We start from the raw sequence: 22,520 nt of genomic DNA, 5'->3' as shown, positions 1-22,520 counted from the left end.
GGGTGGGGATATGGGGATGGTGGATGGAGATATGGGGATGATGGATGAGGATATGGGGATGGGGATGGTGGATGAGGATATGGGGATGATGGATGGGGATATGGGGATGGGGATGGTGAATGGGGATATGGGGATGGGGAGGATGGGGATGGGGATGATGGGGATGATGGGGATGATGGGGATGATGGGGATGATGGGGATGATGGGGATGATGGGGATCCCCCCCTTCTGGCGGCGCGGCGCAGCGGCGGCGGCAGCCCCGAGCCCGGCGCTGTGGTTTTAAATGGGCGGAGCGGCGGCGGGCGGCGGGGCGGCCCGTGGGCGGCCGGCGCTGGCCCATATAACCCCACCTCCCGTGCGCGGAGTGCCGCGGTAATTGGCTGGATGTGGTACTTGGAGATGTTGAGCTGGCTCCTTCCCCCCATGTCCCTGCACACGCACAGGGGCGGGTGGTGCGGGCGGGAGCGGGAGGCAGGGCTCGGTGGCGGCGGCGGCGGTGGTGGCAGTGGTAGCAGTGGCGGGGCTGCCCCCGCTCGCTGCTTGCCCTCCGCCGTGCCCGAGCCCCTGCAGCTGCTGGGCTGCTGCCTGCGGCCGCAGGACCCGGCCGAGCCGGGCCGAGGGGAGCGCGGGCGGCTGCTGGCGGCGGCCGAGATGATGGCGGAGGGCGGCGGCGGCGGCGGGGCGGCGCGCAGGAAGGCGCTGTCGCTGCTGGAGGCCGCCCGCTCCCGCTACGAGAGCCTGCAGATCTCCGACGACGTCTTCGGGGAGTCGGGCCAGGACAGCAGCGGCAACCCCTTCTACAGCACCTCGGCCGACTCCCGCTCCGCCGCCTCCTCCCAGGACGATGAGGACGGCGGCGAGGAAGAGGAGGAGGAGGAGGAAGGCGGGGGGCAGTCCCCGCGGGGCAGGGCGGCCCGGCGCCGAGCACCCAGGCCGGCGGAGCGGCGGCGGCAGCGGCAGGCTGGAGGCGGGGGGGGGACGATGCCGGGCGGCCCCGGCCCCATGGAGGAGGAGGAAGAGGAGGAGGAGGAAGAAGGCGCCCAGAAGGGGGGCTGGACGCGGTCGCTGCGAGACGTGCCGCCCCCCCGCTTCAAGGACGGCAGCGGTAGGCGGTGGGAGAGGGGGGCCTGGGGCTGGGCGGCGGCGAGAAGGACCCGGGGAGGGGGTTGGGGACCCTCATGGGGGTCCCCCGGGGTAGCAGGGGTCGGGTCCCGTCTCCTGGGGCTGCCCCCGGGCAGCCCGGCTGCTGGGGCCGCTGAGGGCCGCGGGCGTGCTTAGTCACAAGCAGCGCCAACCCCGGGGGATGCTCGGGGCATCCCTCGGCTCGTCGGGTCCCGGCCTCCACCCCTCGCCCGAACCTCTCCTGCCACTGCAAGTGGTGAGAGGGTGACCCCACCGGGATGCTGAGAGCCCTAGGGCTGAGTTGCCCCGCTGGTGTCCGCAGGGAGACATTGCAAGGTGCCTGTCCGCAGGGCTGAGCAGCCGGGTGGGTGGCATGGCAGAAAGGCTTTGCCGAAACACCTCGCTAGTTGTGAGGAGCTCAGGTGTCAAAAAATGTTTGCGGCACAAAACTGGGTGCGAGGACGGCTGCCATCCTCCACCGAGGTGATGGATGGCTTGCCAGTCTTCAGGTTGCCGTCTTCACTGTTTTCCTAGAGTTTAATTCCTTCATTAGAAGGTAAATGCAGGTGAGTGCTGCTACACTTGGTGTAGTGTGCTGAAATTGGTGTGATGGGACTGGTAGAAACCCATTGGAGGAATGGGATGGAGGGGAGTAAGTTGGAGCTAGCACTGAAACCCGGAGAGTTCTGTAATGCTACTGACAGATGGGCAAGTAGAAGTTGCCATTTCCCTCTAACTCCAGAAGTCTATAGACACCATAAAATACTTAAATGCCAAGCTGATGTGCCTCTTCAAAGAACTCTGTTTTGACTCTCATTCGTAAGCGTATGTAAGATAACTGGACCATAGGCTTCATGGTGTGGTGCTATTTCAGCATCAGTTATCACTCAATTTCTCTGCCTCTGCTGGCTTATTTCTTAATGTCATTACTTTATGGTAATATACGCTGTAACATAGAACTGGTGTTGGTGCTTTACTGTTGGTTTGGGAAAGAAAATTAAGTTGACCTCTTAACTCTGGAATTCAAATTTCCTTTGAAATGAAAGAGTCTGATCTATGGTTGTCAGAAATAGATGCAGAAGTCTCTTGAGAAGGGCATATGGGTATTGCTGTGAATATTTCCTCCCAGTAATAGACAGAGTAGAGGTTGCTTCTGCCCTTTCATTCCGTTGATCATAATGATGATGATAGATGCTACATGCTGTTCATAGCATGGTGATTTGGTTTGGCAGGAGTTCAGATAGTGTAGTGCTTTGATGTGTGTGAAGCGTGTACCCTCTGATTTTTTTTATTTTTTTTTTGTCTGATCAAATTCCAGACTACAGAAACTACTGCATTGTACAACTAAACTCTTGTAGTTCTAGTCTGTAGATTAAATGTTTTTAGGCCATGCATGTATCATATCCTTAGCGTGGATCTACTTGTACTGGCACCATTGTCACTTCATCAGACACTGTTCTGACCTAAGGGACTGGGTCTGTACCCACTGAAGAAGAGGTTCTAGTCAAGGTGAAGACAGCTGTCTCTTGCAGTGACAACACATCTTTGAGTCCCTGCTGGTCATATGTAGTGAAACATATAAGTAAGAAATGCAGGAGCAGGCACGCAGCACTAACAAAACCATTCTCTCAGTTAAAAATTGTTGGATGAAAGAATCCTCCATTTCCAGGTTCTGAGCTTGAAAGGAAGAGTTTTTCATGAGACTGAGAATTGAAATCAGAATAAAAACTAAAACTTCAGAATGTGATCTTCTGGTTGAAATCTCAACAGAAGTATCCTAGTGGCAAGCACCTGACATCATCTGATGCTGGAAGAGTCTTTGTAGACTGAGATCTTTTGATGCTTCAGCTACGTCAGTGCTGGAAATAAATTTTTGACTCAGACTAGGCTCCAACTAGTGTCAAGCTGACTAGGCTCAAACTAGTGTCAAGCTGTTTGGTTTGGAAGACAGCCCCTTTAAGAAAGGGAGGATGTGGAAGAGAAAAAGGTTTAAGATAATTAATAAGAATGAGCTAAAGCTATCAAGAAAATGAAGAAGAGCCACTTACAATACTCTTGTGGTCTTTTTAGATAGAAGTAGAAAATCCTATTGCTTCCCTTTTTTCTGTTTTAAGAAACAAATTACTTAGTAGTGTCTCTCCCTTCCCAGCCCGATGTCTTATTCATACCTAGAAATAGTCCCTAGCATTATCAGGCTAACTGACGCTTCATCTCAGAAACACAGTATAGGCCCAGCTGCTGCTGCTGGCAGTGTGAGGTGGTACAGGACAGCCTCAATCTGTAGTCAGCCACTGTGTGTTCATGGTGAAGCCTGCCTTGCCCATGGGGCAGGTGCTGCCAGGCAGGGAAGGGTCTGGATCAACTTCAGGTGTCAGGACAGAAGTGACTGGTATCACTGCACAACACTGAATTAATGTTGTTTGTGTCCCTGAGTTTTGTTTTCTGCCTCTTTTCAGGCATCTGCAGTTACTGTTGTTTCTGTTACCTTTAATGAAAATAATGGGTGCTTAGAGTCCCTGGGAAAGAAATAACAAAAACACGAATAGCTTTATCTGACTTCCTTTGTGCAAGTCCAAAATAGCTATTAACTCTAACACTGAGGTTAAAACAGATGGTTTGCTGGTTGTTGGTGTTATTTCCAGTTAAGCTGTTCTGCAAAATCATTTTCTTTAGTTGCTGAGAAGAAAACAAGATGTATTTTGATGCCCCGGCTTTCAAACTGGTAACTAGTGGCACTATGCAGTTCTGATTAAAATAGGTTGAGGAAACAAGGCAGCTTGAGTGCCTGTCACAGATATCAAAGCAGTAAAGTGAGTTCTGAAGTACTGGGATTTGTGGTGGATAGGAGATCTTGGAGGCAGGTGTTTAAATGCTTTCTTTCCCTTGAGAAAGGAAAGAGTGCCTGGCTCCAGCAGGTCTGCGGGTGGGTCAATATGTGTGTTTGAAAGGGTGATGACATCCATGATCAAATGTTGGATCCAGGCCGATTTTGGCATCTCCCTTCTCGTGCTCTTAAAGGGAGAACTTCCTATCCTCTCCAAGCCTCACTGTGACGGGAAGGTAGAAGGGGTCTGTTGGGAAATGGACCTACAAAGAGAATCTTCTGGGAGAGGAGGCCTGACCTCTGGCCAGACAGGACTTCAAGTCTGCAAGGAGGCATAGCTAGGAGCTTCTCTGGCTTCTCTTCCTCTGAGGGCAAGAAAGAGCTAATGGTGGAAGTGCAGAAAGAATAAGGGAACAAATTGCTGCTAGGATGGGGAACGTGGAATTGAAAAGTAGAGAAAGCAGCTATTATTAAAGACAGTCTAGCAAGTGCTAGTAACTCAATACGAAGTCTTGATTTCTGGTTGCTCCTGCCTCAAACTTCTTTTAATTGTTGTGCTATTTCCTGAAACAGTTGGGTGGCTCTGGGTAGTGCTTTCCTCTGTTAGCTCAGTAATCTGCTCAGGAAATGTTGTATAAAGCAAGGAACTATTGGCCTTGGTCTTTCTTTGGGGAGGGTCTTAGGCGGTGCAAATATCCTGGCACTGCTGCAGCTTGGTGTTCCTAATTTGGGGTAGCTGCTATTCTCTTCCTAGAGCCCAATGCTGCTTATATTGATGTGGTTCAGTGACCAGAAAATTGGATCCCAGATGTGAAAGCCCTCCTGCTTTTAGGGATCATGTTTTAGGGTGGCAGCAATAGCAGGGAAGCCTGAGCACAAAAAAAAAAAAAAAAATTGAAGTTCCCAAAGTTACACACAATTAGTGCCACTGTTTTTCTTCATTTCTGTGTTCTCACAGGTCTGTTCTTAGGCCTAGACCCAAGAACGAAATGTTAAGAATGTTCCTTGCTGAAAGCGTGAGAGCTTCTGCTCAACAGGTTGCATTTGGAGAGCATAACCACCTTTTTATGGACTTCAGGGTATTTCTGTCAAACACAAAATGTGCTGCAAGTTACCGTATTTGGAGAGCATGCTTCAGGAGAACAGCATGCGCTCAAGGAAAAGTTGCATAGAGCATGTCTAGCAATCAGGCTTTCCTTGAAGAGGTTTAAATTAATATTTAAAGTAATTTTTAATATACTTTTTATGAGAGTACTCTTTTGCCAAAAAGACCAGGTTATGGGAAACCATCATTTATTCCATCATGACTGGTACATGAAAGATAATCTTCTGCACAAGCAAGGGTGCATTACCTGGCAGATGAAATGAGCCCGCATGCAGGATGGTAGCATGTTTCAGCTGCTGTCAGGGAAGGAAGGCACAGCTTTACATTGAAGCAGGGAGCCAGCCACACCTTCTGGGAGCTAACCAGATATAGCTTTGTCTGCAACGGCTTCTGCATAAAACACTCTCTAGTATTTGGTTTGTGAGTGGTAGTGTTTTTTTTTTTCCAGCAGTCTAGCTGAGTGATCTGTTTCACAGACGTCTCTTCAAATTTAAATATGTATATTTCAGCAGCTCTGCCTAATTAACAGGGTATTACATTGCATTAGGCCAGATCGCTACTTCAAGTGTCATGTACAGTAGTAGAAATACTTCCAAAGCATATAGTGGAGAGGCAGTTTGCTTTTTTGAGTCTGTAATATGAAAATTGGAACTTAAATGTTCCAAAACTTGCATGAAAAGTTTGCATGATTTTTGGGTTAACTAGTAGTAAGAGGTAAATGGGAGAATTGTCCAAGCCAATTTAGTAAGTGAAGAGCCCAGAGAATCACAGAGCAGTTGAGGTTGGAAGGGAGCTCTGGAGACCATCTAGTCTGACACCTACTGTGCAAACCATGGTCAGCTAGAGCGGGTTGTGCAGGGCTATATGCAAATGGGTTCTGAATGTTCCCAAAGACAGGAGCCTCCAACCTCTCTGGGCAACTTGTTCAAGTGTGTGACCACCCTCCCAGTAAAAGTTTTTTCTTTTGTTCATTCGCAAGTGTTTCTTTATATGTCATTGATAAGAATTCAGACATGATTGGATTTTCTTCATTGTTATTATGAAGAAGAGAGAACTTGTTTGGAAAGGCAGATGAGAAGCCAGCTTTCCAGCAGATGGGAAAAGTTCTTGGTTCAAGCCTTGAACCGAATCTGAAGGCTTTAGTCTTATTAGATTGAGGTTAATACTTAATGAGTCCAGGCATATAAGTAAACCTATGAGAGCTACTTAATTGCTTATGGAAGATTCTGTTTCAGAAATATCTAGGTCAAATTCTCTCTAAGTAAATAAAGTCTCTGCTGTGACTTGTTCTTGCTTACTTCTGTCACCAGAATTAGCCACTTTTGACTTGCTAAGCGATGGAAAATACTGGGAAAATGGCGTATCTGTATAAGCTGTTCTTGCATTCTAAGTAGAAATTATTTATATCTTCCTAGATGTTTTGTGATGCTGTTACATATTGTAATGAATACATCACAAAGATATGCAAAGTGGTAGTGTACATCGTTTATAGGATGACTTAAAGGTCTGATGTTTTGCTAAATATGTGAATTATGCAAAGGCTTAATATTTCATACCTCTTAGGAAACGTAAATATGCTTTTCACATAGTTTTAGAGCACACTTTCCTGCTTCCATCATCACTGAAGCAATACAAGTGCTTGACAGCCTTGTTAATTCTAAAATTTAGAGCAACTTAGCTGCATTCCTTTCCTTTTGCCCATAGCTCTGCTTTTGAACATGTATTTTGTGAATAACAAACCGCTGATAAACTTCACAGAAAAAAACTATTCTCTGCTTTTATACAGAGAACTAATTTTGATAAGTACTATTGACCTTCATGTCTCAAAGCTGTGCAGATCAAGGTCTTCTCCATAGACACTGCCTAGACTTCATGGAGTAAATATGATTTCTCTGTAGATCTGGTAGTGCATCAAATGAGTCTTTTCCCTTTGCAGCTATTTATGGGGTCATTTCAAAGAAGTAGATAAGTTCCTACAAATAACTTGCATTCATTTGTCAACACCCCAATAACAGTGAAGCAAACATTTTCCTTGTCTGCATACCTCCAAGTCAACCTGGAGAGCAAATTAACCTTTCCCTCCTGAGTCTGAGAATGCTAATAGCTGAGTCGACTTGCTAATTTGGTATAGGATGCTGGGTCACAAGAAGCTGTCCTGGATGCTATTAGAAGGAGCTGGAAATTTATCTTAGGTGTGCTTGTTCATGTTGATGTTTTAATTAGTTTTTGTCCCATGCTTGTCTTCCAGAATTTTGGAGCAGATGGATTGAGTGGTTTGGAAATACAAGGTGGTTCCCAAAGGGAAGGTAATGCTGGATACAGCTATCCATCTTATCTAGACATCAGAGGAATGTAACCCTAAAATACTTCACCTTTCCTAATACTGCCAAAAATTCTGCATGCTATTGGAAAATAGAACAGATGGACTCCAAAGTAATATATGACTAGGACAAATGTGTGAGAATACCAACATTTGACATCTTGCTTTCCTGTGGCAAGGCATCCTTTCCAGAGGTGATCCAAGCTCTTAAAGACCAGGGTCTTAATCAGTCACTGGCTCTACCTGAAAATGAATGGACCCATAACTGAGTGGGTCCTTTTAAAAATGAAGCCAGAGCTCTGAGGATGAGGGACTGCAGGGAAATGTGTTTGGAAGGTTCCTTCGTTTGTGTGGGCCCTGTATATGTACTTCCAGATTATCTCCCCTGGTTTTCTGTGAAGATGACTGGTATTATTGACTCCTGATAGAAAACCTGCTTTCGGTTTTGCTATCTTGGACATGACTTGTACTGACAAACTATAAGAAGAATAAAGAACAAACACAAGCAGCTTCTGTTCAGCCAGCAACACAAAGCTGTAGCTGTGTGACTGAGAACTGGGCAAACTGAAGTGTGGTTGATTTGTTGCACTGTGAAGATGCAAAAATCATGTTAGAGAAGGCCAGATAGAAGACACTGAAGCAAAGAGTATCATATGTATGTACAGGTAGGGGAAAGTAGTTGTCTTGGACGGGAACATTACTGGACTGAGCTAAAAGACAGTGAGCCCAACAGTGGGTACAAACATTATTTCTAGTGGGGGGGAAAAACCACAGAAGACTAAAAGCAGATGCTGCTATAACCATGACTCATCTGTGATTACATATGGCAGAGAGGTGGGTGTGCGTGAAATAGATTAAATTGGAGTAAGAAATAAGAGTATCTTTCTCTAAGTTACTTATGAAATTCACTGCTGTGGAAAGTCTGAGTATCCAGTGCATATAGTTATCTCTGTTTTTTGAAAGATAGGTGTTGGCTAACTTCCTGGTGGGTAGCACTTGCAGGTGTGCAGTCTAGGGTATGTAACTGGGTGTGTAGCTATTCCCACTGCTGTGATAGTGCTGTCTGCTTGCAGGATGTACCCTGCTCATATAGAGCTTGGACAGTGGTAATTTTGTCAGTTCATTCCCTGAAAAATTCCTCAAACTCACGTTTGCTTTTATGCATATGGCTTATGGCATTTGGTGTGGGCATCTAGGGTTAATTATTCTGCCCTGGTACTGGCAGAACAGTTTTACTGGAGTGGTATTGCAAGGCAAGAGGTTGTCAGCCTTCCCCAGAAGGCAGGCTGGTAGATCTTACAACTTCCCTTGCTGCAGTGGCCTGGCAAAAACTGCCTTCAGTTTGGGTCAAGAGGGTCCTGAGCTGGTCTTGACATGTCTGAGATGCTCTTACATATGTCTTGCTGGGTATGTTGCGTGATGGATATTAGCATATGTGTGGATATAAATTCCTATTTAGTCTTTCAAAGTACTGTATAACTTAATGGATCACTGAATGAGAAGATTTTCTTAAGCCAAAGGCTTTTCCCCATTTCTTGGGCATCACAGCTGTGAAAGAAGGTATCAGCTCGTGGTGGTTTTGGTGCCAGGAGTGCTTGTGTGTGCTTAGGAGCTATCTAACCGAGCCTTGAGGAGACCCACAGCTGTCATTGTGTTCTTCATCAGACTTGCCTCCTTGCTTCATACACTGAATCAAGGGTAACTTCTTGAGGCAGGAGCCATCTCTGCTCTGAGTTTATTACAACATATTACAGCTATTTATTACAACAAACAGTTTCTTGCAGGGACTGAATTTTCCTGGGGGGGGGGGTTAAGGAGCAGATGCAGAAACTGCTGACCAAATAGATATCTGTTGTGGACTAGATTTTATTCTCTCTAAAATTGTTGTTACTGCAGCTGTCTGTTTCTCTCTCCATTTGAATTTGATAAGGTCTGGCTGAGTATCTCCAAAAACGTGCTATATGAGGATCTGGCAAAAGCTTAAATGTTCTGATGGAAGAATATTTTTTTCTTCTTTACTGAGAATTTGAAGCTGACTTCCTTAATTGAGGCAGACTTACCAACTTTTTACATTAAACTTTTAGATAAGACAAAAGTTGGGAGGGATTCCGTGTACACTAGAGGACAAGCTCAGAATTCACATGGTTTTTGACAACCTGAAATAATCCTGGGGAGTAAAAGGGTACAGTGCAAGAGAGAAACACGTAGTGTGAGGGCAACAGCGATAAACAGTGGAAATGGAAAATGGAGGGGAAGAAATAGTAGTGTTTAGGTAGAAAAGGAACAGAAGACTGAAGCTGAGCACAAGATGAATGTGACTCAGCGTCATGTTGTTGTGAAAAGGCAAACATCCTCCTCAGCTATTTAAACAGAAGAGTGTACAAGATTTGTGATGAGTCTGGCGTGCTATTTAGGAGAGGTAGTCCAGGTCACCACCCCAGGTGAGAAGCAAATAGTCAAATATGAAGAGAAAAGACTGAGAAGGAGAGAATCTACCAACTGGACCACATTTCAGAATCCTGTTTTTAAGCTAAGTGGCCATGAGGATAAGTAAAGACTATTGTAGGAAAGGGTATTATCTGCCTTATCTGCTATGGAAATTGAATAAAAGGAATAAGGGGCTTAAGTTGAATTGATGGAGAACTAAATCAGTTATGATAGAAACCCTCAAACAGTATGATGCTGCAACAGACTGCTGTACAGTGTGAGGATGGATCTGTGGAGGAAGACAGCCACAGGTCTGGAATAGGCCTGACTAAATCCCTGGTCCAGTCATCTGCAGTAACAGCCGTCTTGACAGGCCAGGACAGTGCAATGTCTGCCCCATATTTCTCCAGTCTACAGGTTGGGGATCAGAAGGCTGGTTCTTTCCTTTTTTTTTTTTTTTTTTTTTGTGAACTTTGCAAAACTCAAAACTGTTTCATCTTGCAAGGAATACCGTTGGCACTTGGGTCTTCTCTTTTTCCTGATATTTATCTCAAGTATGATTATAGGGTGACTTGTCTATAATGCAGCTGCATAATTCATCCTGCTCTGCATTTGTCTGTGTTTATTCTTTCCTATAAAATCTATTCAGTCTTCAGAGAAATATTGAGATCAGAGTAACAAGCTTAAAGTCACCAGGTCTCTACTTTTTCTTGGAAAGTACTTGTTTTTTTTCAGCTGAGGCTGTTACCTTGAACTTGGATTCACTTAGGTTCTTGTTATGGTTCTCTGAGTAGTTGAGGAATAGAAACAAAAATGTGTACTAAACTGTAACATATGAATTACGTCTTTGTCCCTGCCACAGGTATTGCAGCTCCTAGCATCTTGTCCTCAGACTTGGAAACTTATTCTCTTATGAGCCTCATTAGTTGGCCTGAAAACTAAGGCAAAATCTTTGCCTCAACAACTGAATCACTCCTAGGTTATCACGAATCTGTGTCCTGAAAATTGTATTGACCTTGCTTCCTTCTTTATCACTTTCCTCTTAATTTTACTTTGCAAAAGAACCTTTTGGCTTGTTCTGTGCAAGGCACAGCTGTTTCTGATTAGGAGCTATAGGACTGTAGCCAGAAGTACCTCATTCTACAATTCCACTAGACTGGAGTAAATACAAGCCACTTAGAGCTCTGTAAGCACAAATTTGAAAGTGACTTGCTTTCTGGGACAGATGGTGGGTCTAAAATATTCAGCTGTGGATATTTTTGAATTGGTACTGTAAAACTGGGCACCAAATATGAAATTGTTCAAGGAATATGAAATGGACTTGATACTGGTAATACTGTTTTTGAGATGGTATCAATTTTTAACTTTTTCTGTTCTTTTGAGTGTTGGCTGTCACTCCCTGAATCAATGCAAAGAAACTAAATGAGCATTAGGTTCTTTCTAAAAGCAGCTATTTGTATTATATGCTGAAGTAGAACCATTTGATAGCATTTTATGGGCAGATATAGAAGTCGAGTGAGTCAAATGTTAAAATACAAACGATGCCTTTTCTGTAGGCCTTTTGCTGAAAGGCTGACTTAAAAGGGAGAGAAGGGGTCTGTGTGTTGACCTGGAGTGGCTTGATGTTAAGCAGTGTGCTGTCAATTGTTCTAATGTCAGCTTTCTTTCAAAGATAAATGAGAAATGGTATTCTTTCTTTTCAAGCTGAAATGGGCAGCTAAAGGGAGAATGCTTTAGCACAATACTTTAATCAGAAAAGGAGCGAGAAACAAGTATAACAAAAGCTGTTCAAAACTTTACTTTGAAGCTTTCCATTTCTAGTGAATCCTTTTAATCTGTATTGTAACCTTTTCCTAACCTGCTCTTCTCTGCTACAGCATTTAGTTTCTCAAATTGTTTCGCTTCCTAGAACCCTTTGCCATCACAAAAACGACCACTTCTCCTACATCTTAATATAGATCCTACTAATACTTCACGTTTTAACATCATATGCGTAGCCATTATAAACTTCCTTTTTTATTCTTCTGAGCTCTGCTGGACACCAGGTCTCCACTGTTTGTGTTAAAATTGCAGGTAGTCTGGGGCAGGAGTTCACTGTTGAAATTTTGTTTCTTAGTAAGTCAAGCTTTTTGTGATTTTTTTGCTCTGTCCAATGTGCCATTCCTGTGGGAGATGGTAAATGTCTTCCAGATACTGAGTTCTTACCTACCTTCTATGAAAATAGAGGTGATGGGGGCTAGAGCCCTCTGAAGTGCTCCTGCTGAGAGATGGCTTGCCCAAATTCAATCCTCATTAGACAAAACTTGTAGTGAGAAGAGCCCGTAGGGTCTAACAACATCTCCTGCTATGAAAAAGCTAGTTGATGTTAAGAGACAAGGCCATGTGAAACCAGGCTATGCCTGTTCTTGTGTTCAGCATCACATAGAGAAGACAGTTGGTACTTCTAACATACCAAAGTGATGGCCAGATGCCCCTCCACCACGCTGCTCACCCACACCCGCTCCAGCTGATGTTCCAGATCGGAGTGTGTGGGAGATGTCGTATGTGAACAACTGTCACACCCACCACAACATCAAGCTCAGAGCATCAAAAAGCTGGAAGGAATGTCGTGCAGCTCAACAAAATTTGTTGTGGATCTGATAGGAGTGGTGGTTATCTGTGGGTTTGGTTATACCATGATTAATCAACCTTCTGTTTGGATAGTTATAGAAGTGTAGAGGCTAATTCACTAAGTGATAGGCCAAATTCCTTGCATTGAAGAATTAAAGAATATTTTTCCATCTCCTCCCGTGTCCTGTGGGTGGTGGTGGGGATTGGGTCTCTTATGTCCAGTTCTTCCCCTGCTTACAGTTACCTTAGACAGCCTTACATCAACCTCCAGCCTAGAGGCAGGAAGATGTAGTCAAAAATAAGTGATAACATGTTTAATAATGTTTCCATAAGAAGTTTTAGTGTCTATTGTTTTCCTCTTTACTCGAGACTAACAGAACTCACTGTTTTGTATCCTAGATACTCATACTGATGGACCATGAATGCTTGCTAAAGTAAGGAGTGACGAAAGTTTTGCTTTCTGTGACCAGTGGTGTAGTCAGCTATTGTCCCTAACTTAGGGAAAGAGAGTAATCAAGCTTAAACTCAAGAAAAAACTAAGTCATTCCTAAGCAGTGTCTGTAAATTTACCTTTTGCTGTGTCTTCAAGGGCTCTGCTATACTTTTTACTACTCATTCTTTTATAGCTATTCCTTTTTTTTTTTTTTTTTTTTTGTTACTGACTCCGCCACTTGACACTATTGTTCTTTGGCACTAACACATTTGCTTAGAGCAACACTGGGCTACCAGAAACATACTTAATCTCACAAACATTCACTTCAGTGTAGTGTTGGGCCAGAGCCCAAGAAGAAGTTAAACACTATAGGTTAGAATTAAGTATCTGGTTAAAAGGGTCTCTGCTGCATTAGAGCCTGAAAGACCCCAAAGGAGATGTTGTCAGTTAACTCCCTAACTGTACCTCTGAATTCTTTTTCATAAGATTGATTTTTGCTTTGAAATGCAGACCTACTTCTTCAGGAATATCACCCTTGCATGGGTTATTTGGAAAAAAAGGTAAAAACAATCAAGCAGAAGCATGCAATGTGAGAGTGAAGACTGCACTGCTGGCGGTACTGCCAAAGCACTTGGTAAAATAGCTCTGTGTGGAAGAGCAAACCCACATCCAGACCATGCCTCGTTTCACTCTTCAGCTGATCAGCAGGAATTGATCAAAACTGTCAAGATAATTAAAGTGAAACACAACAAAGATAAACACGGGCCAAATGAATAATCACCATGGAAAAGCAGTTTGGCTCTATGAAGCAGCTCTACCTGCTTCTTATAAGTAAGTAAAAAGCTTTCGGTGCAACTCTGGAGCTTCCTGTAAAACAGCAGTCACATGCTCATATTGCCAGCCTTATGCATTGTCATGTATTCCACTCTAAAGAAAAATTATGTGAAACATCTGCCTTTCTGTACCCTCAATCCAGCTTTTATATTTCTTCCGGAGTAAAAAGCTTTAAGTGTGCACAGACACAAGTCTCCCCTTTTCTGCAAAGAAGACTTTGCTTGCCTTTACCTAATCCCCAGCATGAAAAAACTATAGGCTTTTTCTTGTCATCTTCCTTGGCCCTGTTCCCTCGTGATGGATAAAACTCAGTTGTGTGTATGCCTATGGGAGGTGGATTTAAGAGCAATCACAGGTTAAGTGAAGCAACCTCAACCATGAAGTTGTTCTGCCTACTCTCTTGTAGTATATTAGGGAGTTGGCCATTTAAATGATTTTTTTTTCTTTTGTAAGGCATCTAGAGATCCCTTTGGGTGTTTATCAAAAAGCACAGCCTGTTTGCTTTGACTATATGAGGAGCTTAAAAGCCTGACATCGTTGCATGCGTAAAATTCAACAGCAAGTTGTATGACTGGATTGCTCCTTAAAAATGGCATTTAACTAGCTTTTAATCAGCACTCTAAATGCTTAAAGCAGTAATTGCTTTGGTATCAGACCTGTGTATAAGTGGTAAAAACTAACATTAAGACCTGTGATCAGAAGGAAAAACCTGTGTTCCCTGAAGAATACATGGGTTGTAATTTGCTTGTCAAGGTTTGAGGAGAGTGATCAGAGTCTACTGAGTGACAGTTTCAGGGCCCTGAAGGGAGGATGATGAGGCTGCACCAATGACTAGAGGAGGGAAATGTCTTTCTACCATAAAAAGTCTCTTTCCTAACAGTATGCATATTGCAGGCGCAGTCTTGCTTATAGGATTAATAAGTTGAATGGCTGACTGCACAATGAGTGTGTGCTTTGGAAATTTATTTCCACTAAAGAAAAACACAAGGCTGTTAAACGTCCTTCTGATTTGTGAGTGATGCAAATTAGAAGTCAAGAAGTGTCAAGGGATGTTAATAAAGTGCATTATGCTTTGAATCCAGGGAAGCATTTAAGCACATGTGTAAATCCAAGCTTTCCGTGTATATCTATGTGATACCGCTTTAATGACATAGTCTGCTTTTAGCATGTTGCTGTACTAACACGGAAGCTGTTATACCAATGCAAAAGTACTTGGTTGATACCATTGCTCTCTTTTTACAAGAAAAACAGTTTTCTAGCCAGGACAAAGGGAAAGGACTCCATTTGAAAGCATACTGGTTATACTGGTGTAAAACCCACTGGTAGATCCAGCCTTCCTGGAGCTGGTAGGATTCAAGCACACACTTAGCTCTGCTGAAGTGAGGGTGACCTTAGTCAGGATCATGCACCCCTATCAATAGAAGGTTTGTTTTGAGCAGGTACTGTGTATCTATGTAAATTTATCTATAAATGTATATATGTGCTACTGTACATATATGTGATCACATATACTATAAAACATGCACAGAAACAGAAATTAAAAAGGATGAGATAAAGATGAAAAATATTATTATTATTTATTAACAGTACAAAAAATGTTCTTCCTACACCAGAATGGATCGTCTTGTGCACTCCCTGGGGTGGTGGCACTGTGTACTGGAGACTGCTGCTGTAAGGCCAATGGGAGGATCTTGATGTGACATTCATCTCAGGTCAGGCAGACAATGCCCAGCAAGCAGGGCTGTGGCCATCTGTGTCCAGCTCTGCTATACGCTGTCTCAGACCAGACACAGAGAGAGAATTTCTGTCAAGTGGCTTGGCTTTGTCAGCCAGGAGTGCTACCAGACCTAGTATTTAGCAGTGATGCAAAGCAGCATGCTCACCTCCTTCCTCTGTCTTTTCTATTCTTTCTCCCTCCTCCCCAAATAAATAACACTCTAGCTTTCCTAAGGGGCTTAAGATTTTGATGACAGTAGGTTATAAAAACTCCAGGCCCAGCCTTCCTAATAATCTGCAGGCTGTTTTTTTTCTCTCCTCTCAAACATCGATGGGGGTTATAGCACTTAGGACACAGCAGAACCTGGCCCTGAGGGAGGAATGTAATCAATTCTTGATGTGGAAGGGAAAATGCTCCTGATTCAGAGCAATTCGCAGTTAGTGAGAAGGAAAGGAGCCACATCAGAGATGATGGAAGAAGCTGATGGGATTGAATGAGACACAGCAGGTCTGTTACTTTTCTTAATTTTGCTTTATGAGGCGGTCAACATAAATAAAGTATGAACGGAGAGAAACGTTGTTTAAATGAGAGACCTTTGTGAATATAGCAACAAGCGGCTGAAGAAGTGGAGGGACAATGCAAAGGAGAAAATCTGTCTACAATACAAAAACAGCTCTAGCAGTTAAGTCTGGAAGGCTTAGGAAGGAGGAAGCTCCCTGTGGAGACAGATATTCTTTTTCTTTATTTGCCTTTCTATTCCTGCACACAGAGTCAAGAGAGCAGGGAGAGACTTAGCAATCAGAACTTGAGGTTTTCAGATACCCCTTTTCCTGTGGGATTCCATATTGAAAGAGTGATTAAAAAGCAAATCAGAAAATGAAAGGAGGTCTGGAAACAGATGAGCATATTTGTTCCCAGCACCGAATCTGCAGTTCTCCAGTCCTGGCTGGAGCAGCAGCATAGGCTGACCTCTCCAGGAGGCCTGAGTTGATGCTGAGGTTTGTGACAAATGAATGCTGACTGAGGCAGTGCCTCAGTGAGGGCATGGAGGGACATCTTGGCTTCATAGAAAAGGCAGCTCTACAGAGGCAGAGAAGCCTGGATGTCAGTCACAATGAAGAGATGACTTTTGCTGTGTGAGAGCGGAGGCTTCCTTGGATAACCTTCAGCCGTTTGTTATTTAAGTGGAAGCTGTGGGGCAGCTAGAGAATTGAGTATACCTCATAGGAAATGTGGTGCTAGGTAAATATTGATGTGGCACTGAGGAGGAGTCCTCACACAGGTCTTGGGCATTTCCTTGCCAACAAGGACTGGCCAAGGAGAATATAGGGATTTGCAACAGCAGCTCTATGTGATTTGTCACGTCTGCCATGAAATCACATTGATTTGGTGGGGCAGGTGGATGGGCTATGCAGAGGAACACATTTCTGCCTTTGCTCACTTGCAGAAATATGTAGTTAACCCTTTTGGTGGTTTGTTTTTAAGCCATCAGAACCTGAGTCCATGCTTTAGATTTTGAATGCCTCTTTATGTTGAGTGGCTGAGGTACCAAGGGACTGCAGGAGATGAGACAGAATACAGCTTTCAGCATTTCCATGTAATGTTGCACTGTCTTCAAAATGAAAGAGAGAAGTCTCCAGCTGCAGACCTCCATCATATGTTGTTCTGGTATTTGATTGCTGCTTACCTGATAACTAGATACTCCTTGCCAGAAAGGGATTAGTAGAAAAGCAACGTGTGATCGTATGACTGCAGACGTCAGTACTCTTAGTTCACAAGGGGCAGTGCTCTGGAGCAGTGCTCTGAAACTGTGGTTGCATGCTTAAAGAATTCATACTAACATAAACCTCACTCATCTCATCACTTAAGTGAAATGTCAAGAGAACAGGGAAAAGGTATGTCAGTCTCAAAAATGCAGGAGGATGGGAAAGGAAAGCAGCAGAGGACTGGAGTCTGGAGAAGGTCAGGGTCAGATAGCAGCAAGCAGGCAGGGAGGGCTGGGAATCTGCAGAAGGGAACAAAAGAAAACAGGACACAAAGCCCAGTGCCAGCCTGAGGCATGGTAAACCAGAAGCAGGGATGATATGATTAAGTTGAGATAGCACAGCCTGTCAGTAGCAGAGGGAAGCATTCAGGGAGGCTGACTCCCAGTTCCTTGACTCAGGAAAATATTTGCTCTGGCTTGGTGGGCAGGCAGGTTGGAAGGGAAGCACCACTTGGGTGGTAGTCACAATTCAAAGCCCTTGTTTAATGGGAACTTTTCCAGTTATTTGTCACTGAGTAAACATACTCCTTTTTGTTGTATCATAAACTAGCCTCATATGGAAACAGAAGCTTATGGTTTTTTTTCCTTTAAGAAAATTAATTTTCCCAGGTGACAGTGTGCAGGATGGAGTAGGGGGGCCAGGGTTTACAGAGTAAAAACACACATTCAGGAACTTCCTTACTCCTATGTAGTTAAAGTATCACCTTACACATGACATTGACTTTGTCTGTGGCCTCTAACCTGTCACAGGCTTTTGTTCCAGACTAAGATTTTTCCAAATTCTAGAGGATTAAGGTCTGGGATATTAATCCAAACATCTGTTTTGAACCCCAGTGTGAAGACTGTACACTTCTGTGCACTTCCGTATGTTTAAGCAATGCTTAAAAAAAAAAGGGGGGGAACATTAAAAAAAACAAACAACAACAACAACAAAAAAAAAGGCAGCAAATTCTAACTGAATATAACAGGAAGAACGCAGCTAGTAAGTGTGAACCTTCAGTTACTGAGGTCTCAAGCTATCAATGTCCTAATCTGTGGTTACAGAACAGGAAGTTGTTATTTCTGTTTTAATAATGCCCAGAAGCCTCTATAGGAATCCTCAGTGTAAAGTGCTTGGCACTTTATGAACAGAAGGATATATTTTGCAGTGGTTGTTCCCATGATACTAATTTAAATTTACCTTGCAGGTGCATCCTGCATAATTACCTGCAGATTTTAAGGAACCAATGTCTGAGCCTGTTTTTTATACAGCAGAAAAATTTATTGGCTTTGTCTTGTCTTCCATCCCACTACAAAATATGACCCAGCATTCATCACCTATGGCTTTTTTGGATGTGAGCACATGAAGTTCTTTGAAAGTCAGCTGTATGAAATCTGTGTTGCTGCTAGGTCTGAAGCGAGAGATACAAGCTACTTTGTTCTTTTATAAGCTGAGGTATGTTCTTACTGTGATTAAGTCCTACAGGTCTTTCAGCATCTATTGACTATGTTGGCAGTCCCCAAGAAGCCTGGAAAAGACAACCTCCAGGTATATTTGTGATCATATTTTTAGGTGATTTCTGTAACGTTGAAGTGCATTGAGTGGAAGGGAGGGAGGAGGAAGGGCAAGCTTGCTCTCAAGCTAGTGAGCCAGGAATGCATTGGCTTCCAGGTATGTCAGCTGGGAACCTTTTCCAGTGCTGAGTTTGCATCTGGTGAGACGGATGGCTAGCAGGAAGCATTGCCTGCATCATGACCAAGTCTTTTCCCTGCCTGATGGGCAGAATAAACAGCGAGGCTGCATTTGAGGAGGCAAACTTTGGCTCCAGAGTAAAGCACCATCTCTTCTGAAAGGCTGTGGAGGAGCACGTGATATTCTCTGCAAACCTTCCCTCCATGGCCTGCTTCTGCTCCACTTTCCCCAGCTGCTGTGCATCCCAGCGCTGGCCATGGGGCTGGCTGGGGCCTGGTTTGAGCAGTGAGGCCTGCTGCTCGAGGTAGCTGGGGAGAGGCTGCAGGAGTGGTGCAGTGTTGCTGAGGGTCTGATATTTTGAGGTCCCACTCTGACTTCACTGTGGTATTGAGCTCTGAGTTGTGCTTCTGGCTTTCTGCAAATGCTGCTCTCTGAAAGCCTTCCCTGGGGGCACAGGGGTTGGTAAACAGGTGTGCATCACCCTGGAGTCAGCACAGGCAGAACAAATGGGAAATCCACCTTCTTGTACAACTGCATTTTGTTTGCACTTTGTTGCTGAAGAAATGTTCTGGTTTCTTGAAACTGAGAAGTTGTGGGTTTATAGGAGTAGGCCCTAGCAAGAGTTGCAGATACATGATCTCTACTTGCATCTTCCTAGTTAGTAGTCCTACGAAAATAATTAGATTTTTGTGTGCCCCTAAACCTAACACAGGATCTCCTTCTCAGCAAGGAGCACGTGGTTTATAACTGCATGTCCCAAAGTTTTTTAGGCTGCTGGGGTGGAACAGAGAGAATAAAAAGTGGTGAACTTCAAAATTTAAAAGCAGCTGTGTAAATGAACATGTATTATGGTCCTCTCTGGTGGAGGGGAGGTGTCCTCAAATAAAGGTGCCAGTGACTGAAGTGTTGATTTATTTCATTCTTACTGTCTCTAAAGTGATGAGACTTCCTTTGCCTCCCTGTTTGGGGTGAGCACAGCAGAGAAACCATGTCTGACTGGGCAGCTTGTGAAGCTGCTAGAAATGCATGTGCACACTTTACTATGGAGAGCACTACCCTCCCAGGGAGGCTGGTACAGCCCAAAGGAAGCAGGCATGGAAAAAGAGCCTGAATACCATCCCCTAGAGCCCCTGGCACCAGCCTCCTTGGCTAGATTCCGGTTTTGGAGCTCTTCTAGCTGGGCTGCAGCAAGAGCCCCAGCTCCATGCCTGGTGGAGCATTGTGCCATGGCCTTGTCACCCTTTCCCAAGTGGGTGAAGCAGCAGGAGCTTCGTTCTGCACATGGGAAGCAGCACTGAACACTTCTAGGGCAATGGGCTTCCTAATGGCTATTCTCCCTCCTCTTCAGGAAGAGGCTGTAGCTGCTGAAAGCAATTTCACAGCCCCATCCTGTAGCTGCCTTAGCACATGTGGGATGGAGATGAATCACTGGAAGGTTCTGTGCTGAAATGAATGTTCTTGCATGAAAGAACTACAGGTTGTCTGTAAATGCTGTGCTGAGCTGTCTGGATTTCCAAATGATCTTTTTTTCTTTTTTTTTTTTTTCTCTTTTACATTCATACTTTGAAAAAAATCAATTTCTGAACAAAGCAGAAAACAATTTCCTCATGAGACTTGTTCAAAAGTGAGAGGTCCATTTTCCAGAGGCATATGTGTGTTTTGCATATAAATGCAGGGGTTGACATGAAAACTTTCAGCATCTCATTAGATGGGTCACTTGCATGTTGACCTTTACTTAATTTAGTTTTTCTAAATGTCCTGATCATTTTCATGAAAAACATACTGGCTATTTTCCCTTCGTCAAACACAAAATCTCTCCCTTTACAAAGGGAGGGTCCTGGCATCAAGTATACCTCATGATGAAAAGGAGCAAGCTGCTTGCAGGTGATGGTATTTGTGAACAGCATGCGCCAGAACTGACCAGGAGCCCTGGAGAGAAAGATGTGAAGACGGATTGCATCAGCAAGGGTTCCCTGTGTGGAGTCCTCCCCATGGGGCCATCCCAATCAGCTTTCTGGGATTTAGCAATGGAGGTCACTCTGCTAGTAATGGAAGTTGTGCTGACGTAATTACAAAGCAGCACAGATAGATTTATGTCAGAAAAATGTGCACAGCTGCGCCTACAACCAGAAGTGTACAGCTCAGTGATCTACCAGAAGCCTGTATTAGGGATGATGCATCAAGTCAGTGTGTTGACGGTTGTCTCTGACCTGCTAGGTATGCTCAGTGTCAGCTGGACTGCCAGGAGCAGCGAATCTGCTCTGATTGAGTACGGTAAAATGTTAATAGAAAACTGCGGTGGATGATTGCCATGGAAGCTGCTGGAGCAGGAATTCCCCTGAGAAGGGACAAGCGTGTTCAGTCCCACAGTCAAATGAATAATGGGCAAAGTATTACACGAGCCCACACTGGTGCTGTTTCAGCATGTCTCTGCTGCTTTAAAGTGTTTTTTGTTGTTGTTGTTTGTGTTGTTTTTTTTTTATTATTATTATTATTATTATTAACAGTTTTAAACATAAGATCCTGTACCAGTGTTCGGGAGGTTCTGTTGGATGTTGATGATGCTGATTGGTAGGTTGTAGGATCTCACCACAGAAATAAAGTAAGTGTATAATTAAAGGTGTCAGCCTTACCTGCACTGGGCTTTTTAGTCTTTCTATTTCACTTCCCACAGCTTGAGGGCTTAAAAAATGATGGTAAACAAAGAAATACCCTTAATTAAATGTTTTTTCATTGTGGCTTAAATCCGCAACAAGCTTCACTTCCGTGGAAGGCTGCCACAACATGTCTCACATGTGCTCATTTTCCGATCTGCTGTTGTTGGCACAGCGTACATTCAGGCAATGGGAAGGGCACGAGAACTGTCTGCCTGTTCCCCTGAAGATGCCCAGAACTTGAACAGCTTTCATGCAGTGTCCTCTCCCACGCAGCAACCTGCTGAGTGACAGCCAAAGCCCTCCACCATCCCACTTGACAGCCCAGTCCTGTTCTTGCTGCCCCACTGAAAGCTGATTTGGGCTGCCCCAGGCCACCCTCCTGGCTGGCACTGCCATCCTGGGCCACCATCACATGGAGCAGGAGCCCTTCTCGTGCCAGGGGGAGCAGGGACATGGCTTTGCCTGACCCACTCTAGGTTGGCATGCTAGGCTTTGCTTTTGCTCTAACACTGGTTTTTGCTCTAACACTGAAGAAAATGAGGTGGGAACCTGGATGGAGTATGTAGCAGCTTGCATTGCAGGAAATGCTTTGCTGAATTTTACCACTTAGTGTAAATGTTACTGTTTGGTTTGTTGAATAAACACATTCTTTATTTAACTTGTCGTAACTCAGTGCTGTCTGAGGGGGAGGCCAGGGAGTGCAGCTGTCCTCTCCACCAGAGTCAGCACGGAGCTGCTGTGTGCAGCTGTTCAGGGCCAGGCGAACCTGGGCAGTCCTTTCTCACTTGTCCTTGGACCATTTTAGACTTAGCTCTGCATTCTCACGGTGGATAGAAGTTGGCATACAATGCATGGATCGCTTTACTGCTATGGGGAAAATAATCGTTTTTAACCCTGGAGAGAGAAGAGAAAGTGCCCTTCCACTGAAGCTGTTTGACACAGTTCTTGTGCCTATGGTTATTACAGGCAGACACGAAGGCATTGGCAAATGCTTGCTCATGGAGCTTGGAGTAATGCAGTCAAATCATGCTTTG

General features: G+C 44.3%; 1 protein-coding gene across 1 annotated transcript in view; it reads left to right on the top strand.

Moving 5' to 3' along the window:
- Positions 1-414: 414 nt before the first annotated feature.
- Positions 415-22,520, top strand: part of PGBD5 (piggyBac transposable element derived 5) — a 62,705-nt gene continuing 40,599 nt past the window's right edge. The window contains exon 1 of the mRNA XM_084513560.1: positions 415-1,105. Coding sequence (XP_084369686.1) covers positions 424-1,105 — 682 coding nt within the window. The 5' untranslated portion in view covers positions 415-423. The remainder of the gene's footprint in view (positions 1,106-22,520) is intronic.

This window comes from Aythya ferina (genome assembly GCF_964211825.1).
Source record: "Aythya ferina genome assembly, chromosome: 3".
Lineage (NCBI taxonomy): Eukaryota > Metazoa > Chordata > Aves > Anseriformes > Anatidae > Aythya > Aythya ferina.
This window is presented reverse-complemented; position numbering and strand designations above follow the sequence as displayed.